At 38.4% G+C, this 12,191-nt stretch overlaps 1 protein-coding gene across 4 annotated transcripts in view; it reads left to right on the forward strand.

Annotated features, from left to right (window-relative positions):
* The window catches only part of HECW2 (HECT, C2 and WW domain containing E3 ubiquitin protein ligase 2), a 182,829-nt gene that overhangs the window by 139,719 nt on the left and 30,919 nt on the right, over window positions 1–12,191 (forward strand). For all 4 annotated transcript variants that reach the window (XM_063340740.1, XM_063340739.1, XM_063340742.1 and 1 more), the window contains 4 exons: window positions 2,310–2,412; window positions 3,436–3,532; window positions 7,698–7,781; window positions 10,869–10,978. In XM_063340740.1, the coding sequence (XP_063196810.1) occupies window positions 2,310–2,412; window positions 3,436–3,532; window positions 7,698–7,781; window positions 10,869–10,978 (394 nt within the window). The remainder of the gene's footprint in view (window positions 1–2,309; window positions 2,413–3,435; window positions 3,533–7,697; window positions 7,782–10,868; window positions 10,979–12,191) is intronic.

Consider the following 12,191-nt stretch of genomic DNA (forward strand, 5'->3'; position numbering starts at 1 on the left):
TGTTGTTGTAACATCTTTTTACTTGTGAGCCAGTGTGTATACAGTGACTTAGACTTCAGTTGTACTTTGTTTAACCTCCATACTGTTGACTGCACATTGTCTTTTCAGGGAAGGGCCAGGAACGAAACGCCAGGAATTACAGATAGTACAATTCAGAATGGCAAGAGAAATGCTCTGATTTATCCTTTTTTGTAGCTCAGTCTTGTGGCAGATGAAGTTCTGAGAGGTCTGTTTTAGAGCAGGCATGAATCTTCTCTGCCACTTCTCTAAAAAGGCTTCCGCTGGGCTGCGGCAAGCGAGTGCCATACCACTGCCTGCATTTCTTGTCGTATCCTGTGTGAACGTGGTTTTATCACCCACGATACTTTCCACTCTCCACCCCCAATGTAAGGTATATTTTACAGATGGTTTTACATGGTATTTTGCATCAATTTGGTGATGTGATGTAGACAATGATGTCTTAGAGCAGGCAAGGAAGCTACAGGTGTCTTCATGTAGCTCTTTAGGTCCTCGATAAAGTAAAGCAAGTATTTCTGTTGCAACTGATTTATAACAGAGCAGAAACATTTTTTTCTTAACTTTACCAAATATGCACTAAAATTATCTTTCTTTAAGCAGTGTGCAGAAGTTCTGCACTTAAAACAGGGAGATTCATGTCAGCCATGCTGCTGAAGTAGTCAATGCTGCAAAATAAGTGTAGTTTATCCTACAGGAAGTCATCACGTATATTGCGTATACACAGTGCTGATTATCTGCCAGAATTTCCCACTCCACCTAGATACATGAAATTCCTTAAACCATGTTTCTACATCTAATTTTAGAAGTATTTCCTTGATACTGTTACAACTGTAACTTGAACTGAATAGAAGTATAATTCCAGATAGAAATCTCATACATAGCAATTCAATACAGTATTCCCGTTCTAGGATTAATGATGTAAAGATGTTCATTTATATGCATATGTATCAATCTGAATGCCACTTTTTCTTCTGCCCCTATGACCTAAGTATTGCATATTTGCAGCTATTTTTCCTATTTTTAAACCATTGCATCAAAGAACTGTACATTATTGCAAAATATGAATACTTAATGAAAAAAATTCTCAAAATACTTTCTTTGGATTTGCCTTGCCACGAACTTTGATGTTTTGAAGCCACTGACCCGGTTTTTACAGGGAGATGCGCTAAAGCAAACATGAACCAGTGCAAGGAATGCCTTTTTAGCTAAAGCTGAACTGCAGCGGGAAGCTGGAGCTAATAATAATGGCATTCCTTTTCCAGCACAGTGCCTACAGGAAATAATTCTTCATTTTTCTGAGAGGGTATTATCAGAGACCACAAAGGTCTTGGGGGAGATATCTCAGGACTTTTGCTTCTTCGTGATTTTAGAGTCTGGATTTAAAAACAACCTTTACAGTTATTTTATCTTTTGCAGTTAGATGTTTTGGAGATCTTTGAAGCTTGGAAGTGTAGTTCAAATGCTAACCATTACATGTAGGCAGAGGAACTGAGAAATAAACATAAAGGTCCAACAGGGTGAAAAAGAGGGTGAACAAAATGTTTTATATAGAGAAAATACAAAATACTGACACTGCAGAAATGGCTGAAGCCTTGGCACACACAAAACTGCAGAAGTTGCCCTGACATCACAAATGCTACCAGGAACACTTTTGCATTGTGGTTCTACCCTAAAAAATGTTCGTATGCAACATTTTTTAGTCTTAGAAGGTGAACACAAAAAAATCAGAACACTTTCACTGAATGATTGTAGGAAACATATTTTTACCAGTTTTGGACTCGTTTGCCTTGCCTGAACGTGAACTTCCTCCTTTATCCTCCTCTTTCAGCCACAGACTTGTTTCTGGTTCAGATTTAGGGAAGCTCCATTCAAGCACAGAGGAAATAGAGGTGCTAATGAGGAGCAGAATTTGATTTTTCAGAACCTTGGATATGGATAAAGGTGTCCATGAAGTACAAAAGACCCTCTGAAGGAATCCCAGTTTGCATTTTTTAGTCCCTTTTCAGAATGGGACTATTATTTAAAAATAGTAATAACTTTTCAATCTGTTTTGATTCTTCATATTAATAGGCACAATGTACTAAACAATGTTTTACTAATAACTAATTACGAATAATGTTTAACTAATAACAACACACAGCTGATTCCTGCTGCGGTGGTTACGGGGATAGTGATCAAGCAAAGCATTTACCTATATGCTTAGTTTTAAGCCATCTGAGTTTTCACTTTTACGCACCCAAGTACGCGTGCTGGCATAGAGCCACTCAATGTGGTTACTTGCACGTTTTCAGGTCGGAGAGGACTCCCGTCATTCAGGACCACCAGTTTTGCCAAGACCGTCCAGCACATTCAACACAGTCAGCAGAGCTCAGTACCAGGACGTGGTTCCAGTGGGTATGTCGGCATACGGCCTCTTTACAGAGAAGTTCTCCGTCACTGAGCGTGTCACGTCAGCGTGCGCTGCTGGGTTTTTCATTTGGTTGGGGTGGGTGGAAGTTATCATTTGTTACGATTATTTCTGTCCAATGGCATTTCCCAATTGTTCAGTTGGAACCTGCTGGAATAATGATACCCAAAGTGTCTGTGCAGAACCAAATAACTGATGTAAAACTTCTACCTTCCTAGCTCGCTTACTCTACACGGTGACAGGAAGAGTTGAAGCCAGTGAGCCAAGTTGTGGACTCCCTCTATTCCCAGTGATTTTTGTACAACTTCTGAGCATCTGTTTTGGCAGGATTCCAGAAAGTGCTAATCAGCTTGGAATTAGTCATTAGCTTAACTTCTGTTCTCGGTTACATACACACAAAGTTACTGACTTGTGTGCCGCCAAGAACAGAATTTAGCTTACTGAATCTAACAGCTGTCACATTGTGCTACATCAAGATAAATTAATCCAATTGACTGTAACTGGCTCTTTGTACTGTGGCACGTTTACTTGAAAATCTCTGCTAATTTAAATCCTTCCCCTTGCCATGGACATGGTGTGCATACACTGCAGGCTCAGCAATTAGTGAGTATTTGATATGGGTGTTTCCAATGACTGATTAATATTTGAGAGTGGATTTCAGTGCAGTGAAAACCAAGGTCCCTGCAATTTTATTCTAGCAATGAATATTCTAGTTTGACCTTGGCTAAGAGGGTGAGTGATAAAATATAATAGAAATTGCTAACAAAATTAGAGCTATTAATAGTGGGAAGGTCGTGTCACAATCGGATTTGCTTCGTAATCAAGAAGCGTGTTCCCCAAATGATAGTAGAATCAGTAGCCTTACATGAAAAAGCATTAACACAATACTGCTAAACTTAAAACCATGAAGATGAAGTCCGCTGTCATTATTTTTTCAAAACTCAGAAGAAATGCAGTCTTGTATCTTGTATCTCCTTGTTTCAGCATGATCTTTCTGTTGATGTTTTCAGCTTACAATGACAAGATCGTTGCGTTTTTGCGGCAGCCCAATATCTTTGAAATTCTACAAGAACGTCAGCCAGATCTTACCAGGAATCATTCACTCAGGTAATAAAATTAGTGAAATCTGCTATTCTTATTTCAGTATAAAATGCTAATTAGAATTAGTTTCTTTCATTAAAATCAGCAGTGGAACATAGCACATGATAGAATTCTGGCCTGTTCAAACATATTCATAAAACTATTAAGAAATAGTTGTTTATTGTACTTCTGTGTAAGTCTCTGTAATAAGGTTTACAAGAACAGAGGTAATGCGTTATTACCAAATAAAGGTATCTACAATAAAATGTTTTGAACAACTGGCATAAGAGATTTGCTAATGTCTTCAAAATGTGCCAAGACAGCTGGATGGCACGGCAAATGTGCCCATTCATTTCAGTATGAGTACAGCTGGGACTGTGAGGCAGAATGGCATTTGGTTTTGTTCTTAGCTTCTTAGTGCGCATTTACAGAAAGGCTGTCCTGACCTAATGAACTTGGAGGTAATGTTGTATCAATCCGAATTTTTAGTGCTTCTCCAAAATTTAAAAAATGTGTAGCTACAGGTTTTTGCATCGTCCAACATGATCCGATGAAGGATGATCTGTGATTGTTATATGGTTGTTATAGCTCCCTCGTATAGTTAGACTAGGAATGATAAAAAGTGAAATTCAGTAAGTGGCAAGATCCATCTTAAAGTGTGTCCTTCACAAAGACACTTTGGTTCATGTACTTGAGTGTAAAAGATGGAATAACTAACAACTTGGATATTAGTGACTAGGGCTCAAATGACTATCTCTTCTTCCTTGGGCATTAAATTTGAAAAGCACTGGTTTGATGGTTGCGGTCTGTCCTGTGCGGAGAGCTGCCAGTGAAGTGCTCTGTGTTCCAGGTGCCTATCCACTCTGGCTGGCGCAGTAGCCAGCACAGATTTTCATTTTTTTTTTCCATTCTCATAGTGTTACTTATTAATCCCCTTTCCTCCATGTCCTGCAAGTTCCCAGAATTCAACAAGCTGCCCTGTTTTGCAGTTTCCCAAAGCATTGTGTCCTAATGAGTTTTGTGATGAGGCTTCTATGTTAAATATTTGTTTTACCCTCTAAAGAAATCCTGGCTGACAAACCTGAAATGACGTACTAGCAGAATACACATTCTCTAGAAAATACAGAGAAAAGGAGGAAAATAAAAATCTACAATTCTCAGCCTGTCAAAACACTTCCTATGTTGCACCCCTATCACTACAAGCAGGTTTGTCCCACCAGGCTTGGTTTGAAATGTGAGCAAACTAATCTGTTGGGAAATAGTATACCATTTCTGATTATTAGTAGTTTTATTATTCCTTTTTCCTTTCCCTGGGGTGCTTGGCTTCCTTTACTCTGATAGCAATCAGACTGTCATTTTCTTTACGTGTTTTGTGTTTTTTTTTAGAGTTTCTATAATTTAAGAGTTCAGACTGTTCAAAAGACTTGTTTGTGTTATCACACTCTGCTTATTGTAGAACCTTGCTTCCTGACTAACGAATCATAATTTGCCACAAGCTGAGCCATTCTCAAGGGAAAAATGTTTTTCAGATTAAAAATGGAAGTTCGAAGGATAAAAGATACTGGTTTCTGTAACTCCTCATTTACTTGAGACTGTGTATAATAGACTGAAGATCTATGTCTAACTTGCCTGCTTTAGCAGAATGATTGGGGGTTTTAATGAACATAATTTTATTTTACATCAAGTAGGATTGTTCAGAGAAGCCATTCTGTTAAGCCAAATCGTTCCATTCTAGCCTTAGTCTTCGAAGTTAGTATATTTAAGGTAAAGTATCTTCCATTATACCTCTCCTATATTCTTCTAAAGCTGATGCTTCAGTAACATTGCTTATATTTTTATAAAGATCACAATTTCATTTCCCCTAGTTAGTCTTTTAAGACCCTGATTTAGCAAGTTATTGGAATCCGTGTCTATTTCACACGTGGTGAGAGTAAGCAACTCCAATGACATTGCTGTAACACTTGATGAATTAAGACCTAAGTGAAATCCCACACTATGAATTCTTTGTGTCATTTTCTTTTAGTGTAGTGATCAGTACCACTGTCAGTAATCTATTTCTTTGAGGACCTCAGTGCAATTGGAGAAGAATGATGATATTAATATTGCTATTACTATTATAATTATTACATAGGAGAGGAGGAAAATCAGTATTTGGCCAGTGGAAGGGCACAGAGATAATTTGAAAAGATTTCTTACATTTTCTGTCTAAAATAATCTCTCATTCCTAAAAAGAATAAAGAGATAAGAAGTTGAGGGTCCATTAAAATATACAATGAAAGTATATTACAGGTACGAGATTGTTGTTCAGAGGTTTTATGGTGGAGTGAGAACATTGTATTTATCATACTATTATTAAGCGTGTAGCCAGCATCAAATCTTACTGCAAACCACCACAGATGAAACTGTAAATAACGTCATGGAAAAGACTTCAGTCGAAGGCACCTGTTGTACATGAAACAGAATTTATATCTTAACAGCAGGTAAAAGGCATATATGTAAAAAAACATTATCAAAGTCACAACTGTCCCTCGTAGCCCCAGGAAGTCATGGACTGCGTTCATTTGTAGGGCTGCATCTGTGAGTTAATCCAGAAAACATCCTTCTGGTTCCTGGTGTTGCTGCCAACTAAATGCTAAGATATATTTTGTAATCCACCATGTATTTCCTCAAACCTTGCCCTTTGGGCACTGGTGTAAATTGGAGTAGGCTCTGGAAGTGTCCAGAGGTCCCTGCCCTGGGCACTCTAGGGCCATGCTTTTGCAGGCTGGCTTTGACTCGGCGCTGTGCTAGTGCAACCACTCGAGTCTTGACTGGCTGCAACCACAGTGTCGATGAAGCGGGTGCTTGACTCTCAGGACCTCTCTTCATGGCAAAACACTGAATTCCACACTCCTGCTACAGCCACAGCCGCCACCCTGGCGAGCTCTGGGCACAGCCTGGCTATGCCCTTTTTTCACCCTTGAATATGCCGTAAGTGTAGTGCAAGTTACCAGGCAACGTATGTTAGATCTACTCTTTGAGAACGTCTTTATGCACCGTGGTTTTAGAGACAGGTGGCAAGAAATTTGGTTTGATCCTTTTGTTGAAACTGCTGCACACGAAGTGATGTCTTCCAGAAATTAATCTCGCAGCTTAAACTGCGTGCAGCCACCAGCAGCCTTGTTACGATGTGGATTGCAGATCCACACAGATCAAAACAGGTCAAAACAGATCGGTTTTGGCCTTCTTGTTGTCACTGTTGGTAATAGTGGGGTAGATGGACCTCTGAGCTGAGCCAATGCTGCTGGTTTTATGTGGAGTTCTTTACTTTTCTTTTTGTTTGGGGATTTTCTCCTTTGGAATTGGGACAGTTTTTACTACATGGGTTTGGTTTTTGTTTTCTTTTTTGAAGAGTAAAGCCAAATTAGAATTTCTCTCTACTGTACCATCAAATACCTTGTACTGCTAGAGAGAAAATAAAAAGGATGTTCTTCTGTTTTAGAATGCAGGAAAAAACTCTAAAGAGAAAAAGAGCAGAAATCAGCCAAGGAATTTTATTCAATATAGATCCTAAAAACCTGTGTGTTACCATGCTGAGAGTTTAGGATGCGTAGATTCTACAGTAGTGACCGCGCTGGCTCTGGGAGGAAGGGTGTGCACTGGGGTGGGACAGAGGGGGAGAAATAGTACAAGGGTTTTTCTGGAAGATCTCTTAAATGCAGTGTGGCATGAAAACCCCGCTTTTAAAATCACAAGTGTGCATTGTGATGTATGGCTTGCATTTGTACAAAGGTTCAAAAAAAGACAGTACCTCTTTAAACAGTTCACTTTCGGAATAGTAATGACCTCTCACAGGGCTCAGCCTTCTACTTTGAATGCAGGGACACAGCTAGCGTGAACTTGAATGACTGATTTTTAAAAAAAATTATTTTTTTTTTAACTGTTTGGATGGCTGTACTACTTGAAGCAGCCCGAGCATTGAAGAGATGAGGGCAGCAGGAGAATCACTCCTCAGCATAAATTAGCTTTTGGGTTGTAATATTTTCCTGCTCAAGTGGACGTGTTGTGGCAAGGGAAAAAAAATGGTTTTTGAAATACAGAAGCATAACCCAGAGGTTTTTATGGTATACCCTGTACTCTTTCTTGTTGCTGTGGTGTACATTGGTGCCTTATTTGCAAAAGATATTTTGGAAGTCTTTTTTCGCTTACACAGGGAGAAGATCCAGTTCATCCGGACAGAGGGAACACCTGGGTTGGTGCGTTTATCCAGTGATGCAGACCTTGTCATGTTACTCAGGTAGGCACTGCTGCTTTCGATGCACGTATGGAATATGCTGTGGCAGCTGCTGAGGAGCCTTTCAGTGAGTAGAGCGTGCTGATTTCGTGACCTAATCATTTCCCTTTCAGTACTCCGACTTGCAGCTGGAAGAGCTACAACTCAAGGGTCAGATACTTTATTTTCATCACGGTCAATTTCTAGATGGTAGCTGGAGGTCACATTTTTTGGTAGAAGTGATGGAATGTGACGTTCTGTCTGAGGAAAGGCAAGTGCAAGATGGCTGTGCTTGCGATTTATATGGGTTTGCCCAGACCACCTTTCACTGTCCTGTTGCATCCAGCTCTGACGTTTGGAGAGGCGGTGCAGTTTAGACCTCTTTGCAAGAATGTGCATCCTGCTGCTTCAAGAATGCACCTCTTTAGTTCCGTGGTTTGGGAATGTATTTGTGAACATTCGTACTTGAGATGTGTTTTTATTACTTAACGTCTTGCTGCCTCTTCACTATGCTGTCAAGCATTGTCCCCTTTAATAAAGGAAATACAGAGTTCACGAAAGGGGAAGCTGCTGCTTTAGTATTTTTCATTTAAACAATTAAATCAAAAAAATCGGGCAGAGATTTTGCTAGGATTAAACCCTTGTATCTTCACGTTGTATTCGCATCCATTCTAAAAGCGCATGAAGAAATTCATGACTACATTTAAAATTGAATCTAGTGGAATAGGATTGGCATTAGTAGTAGTATTTTGAGGTCAGGTTGCATAATGATAATCCTTTCTGGTCCCTAAATCTCTGAATTAATTACAGCTATAAAAAAACCCTCATTTTAAAGCCATGCAGAAGCTTTTTTAAAATGCAAATATTGTTTCTTAATAAACCTTTTAAATTTTTGTTTTGATATATAATGCATGGAGGTGGCACAGGTTTTACACAGAAAAGTCTGGCTTCAGCTATTTGTTTCTAAATAAGGGTTGCACAAATGATTTTATCATTGCTCTTTGAATGGGTTTTCTTCCCTCTAGTGTTCTGTTAACAGCAAAGACTGCAAATAACTTATAATGGAAATAAAGCAAATTAAAAATTTTGATTGCAGTCTTCCTTTTGTAGAAAAGTATAACAAATTTTTAAGAGAAAAGTTGTAACCAGTGCCTCCCTAGAATAACTTTATAATAATAATAATAATATAATAACTTTATTCTTCACATTATATTTCTCTTAATCTACTTTCCCCCCCCCAAAAAAAAAATCTAACTGAAAAGCATTGCTTGAGGATTTTCTTCCCATTTTATTAATAATCTAATTGCCCTGAGGACATACTATTGATAAAATGTTATCTATGCATTCATTAGTTTCTTAAAATGTTGGATGCTAAACCTCAAGACTGGACCGAGTTATTGTGAGTAAATACCAGTGTAAAACTGAAGGTCGGCTAAGTTAAAATACTGGTGTACTGAGGTGATGAAATGTCTTTTCTTACCATTATTTAGTCTCAGTGGATTTTTACTTTTAACAGTATCTTCCAGCAGGGTGTCATCATGACCCTTCTCTATGAAACCCTGAGAAAACTGCACTCTAATCACGACGACTCAATCTTCCTGGGGCTCTGGACACCTGGGTTGTGTATCTGGCTTGGCTGGTTGAATGACCTTAGGGAAGACTGTACCCATGTCCATGCCTCTGTTTCTTCAGCTGGGGGGGAAAGATATAATTGTCCTGTAGACCACTCTGAGATGTAGTAAATAATTGGGTGGAATTACTGTTTCTGATATCTTTATTGTTTGGGAACACTGTACATTTTTTCATATGCTTCAGTAAATATAAAGTTGCAGCTAACTTAAAAGAAACAAACCAACCCCTATCTGTTTAGGGACTGAAGGAAATACAGTGCATCACACTCTTAAAAATACTCTTAAGAATGGCATTACATTATGCTTCAGGCGTTAGGAAGAAAATACTTTTCAGTTTCTTCTTCCGAACGTGTTGTTTGTATGCAACACAAATAATCATCTTAACTCTTCATTTAATCCAAGACTGAAGCAGTGGTTTATATTTCATCACATTTTCAGCATCAAAATGTAACTTGGAGAAAAAGAACACATGGTCATGAATTTAAAAAGAACTGCCAGAAAATACCCATTCCAAAAAAACCTCATGCAAAAAATTTTTCTAGGTATTTGTTCAGTGAAAAAACTTGGTGAGAAAAATCTTTTATTTGAACGTTGCTTTCATTGTTTGAGCTCTGTAGTAAAAGATTGGCTTGTGATTCTTTCTGTAGCTCAATTTTTGAAAATGAATTTTATATATGAGCTCAGCAGTTTATTCTTATCTGTGTAGTGTTTAACATCCAACATAGGCTTTGATATCAGATCCATTCTGATACTAGATATTCTGTCTCTTTTTGGATTTGCTTGTGTCAATTTTTGGGAAAAGACTGAAATTTTAATATAGATACAGACTCTATGTACCGGATGCAGTGATTAGGCTGCCAAATGTTTATTGGTTTTCTCTTAAAAATTGTGTAGCAATAACAGATGAAGCATGAAATAACTCAACCTGAACAGACTAGTGATATACCTGTTTCAGCAACAGTGTTAGAATTAAAGATAGTATAAGGAAATAACTTGTTATGCCAACAAGCTTACTATTGAATACGCTCAACAAGTTCAGATGTGATTCTTAATCCTGGAGACGTAGAACGTTTGTCTCTGCTCCTGGTCTTTGTGCAGTATTGCAGATCTTTTTCCAGGAAAGTGTGATTAAGGTTATTGACCCCTTGGTCACAAGAACACAATTTAAAAGAACCAAAAAACCACATACCCACACACTCCCAAAAGCCAAACAAACAAATTTTAAAGGCGATTAATTATATTTCAACCTTGAAAACAAATACCATGCTATGTATAGTGATGTCCCACAAAAGTAGTAATTACTGTTTTCTGGTAACTTTCAAGGTCTGATTGAGGGAATGGCAGTAAAATATTTTGTATCACTCTAAGTGTGCACGGTGGAAAGGAAGCAGGCTAGTAACTACAGATTTCTTCACAGAAAGTGGAAAAATGCCATTCATTCAAATAAACGTGTTATTTCTGATTTGCTCCTTTTTACCAGCTTGTTTGAAGAGGAGATAATGTCATATGTGCCGCCACATGCCTTACTTCATCCTAGTTATTGCCAGTCCCCGAGGGGCTCGCCGGTGTCTTCGCCTCAGAACTCTCCAGGTAAGTCGCTCAGGCACAGCTTCTGCAGGGACTGTAGGAGACCGTTTCTCATTCTTGGTAAGGACCAGTTCCAGATCAGTAAAGTCAGTAGCATGCTCTTGCTGCCTTCCCCAAAGTCAGAGAACAAAAACAATAGAAAAATGGTTTGACTGTATTTTTTTGTTTGCTTTCCAAATTCAAAATCACGTCAGCCTAAAGCCAAGAACCTGCTGTTTGAAAGTATAACCTATTCCCCTCTTCATTCCCCAACCTTTAGATGGGTAAAGTTACATAAGCTGAAGCACCTTCTGAGTGGTCAGTGAGCTTGTCACTGCGGTACTTTCATTATGATGGTGTCCGTAAGGTATTGCAGTAGAGCCAGTCCCATGATTTAGTTTACATTATGCTGCATACAATGACCTTCCACCTTTCTGAAGATACAAGTTCTGTTGCTCCAGCAGCAACAAAGATCTAGTCCTATTTTTGAGCAAAGTCAACAAGTGTGATTGCATTTGACTGTCAAACTTGAACCTTTGCCTTGGGCTCACAAGATGTTTTGCCAGTAGAAAAAATTGGCGTATTACAGCTTCAGAGGTTGTGATTTTGTTCTGACTTGTAAAACATGCAAACCTGTTGTTCACTGATGTGAAACACCTAAGTGACTGCTCATGCCAGGATCCTGACGCCTAAAGAATTAAAAATATGAGATGTAATAACTGTACATTAAAATGCCAGTTTTAGTGGGGCTGTGGGGCAATGAGTGACAATTTTATGTAAAGTCAGATTGTTGTCCCTTAACATGAGTTCAAAAGATAGCACGTTGCAGCTGTCTGGAAATGCACATGTCAGAATGGAATGAAGTTGATCACATATTAACTAAGTTGTGGATCAGAACTAAATTATTTCAAACATGGCAAGTTTCATTTGACCTCTGAAGGCTAATTACAGCAATTTGAAGTTTATAGATGTCGCTATTCTTAGTTTTCTCAAGAAAGATAATAGGTAAGTAAAATAAAATCACTGCAGTAAATTGGAAGTGGCTTAAGGGGACTTCTACAAATTTGATAACAAAAGTATAGATAAGTGGAGAACATTCAGGATGTAATTCGGGAACTACCTCTAGGTAGTTCCAGACAATAAGAAAATTTTATCTGAAAAAGTACTGTGATTTTTATGGGCATTTCCCAGCCCACAATCATAAAAAGCTTTGCCTTTTCAAGAAACCAGATTAAAA

Source organism: Chroicocephalus ridibundus, chromosome 7, assembly GCF_963924245.1.
Source record: "Chroicocephalus ridibundus chromosome 7, bChrRid1.1, whole genome shotgun sequence".
Taxonomy (NCBI): domain Eukaryota; kingdom Metazoa; phylum Chordata; class Aves; order Charadriiformes; family Laridae; genus Chroicocephalus; species Chroicocephalus ridibundus.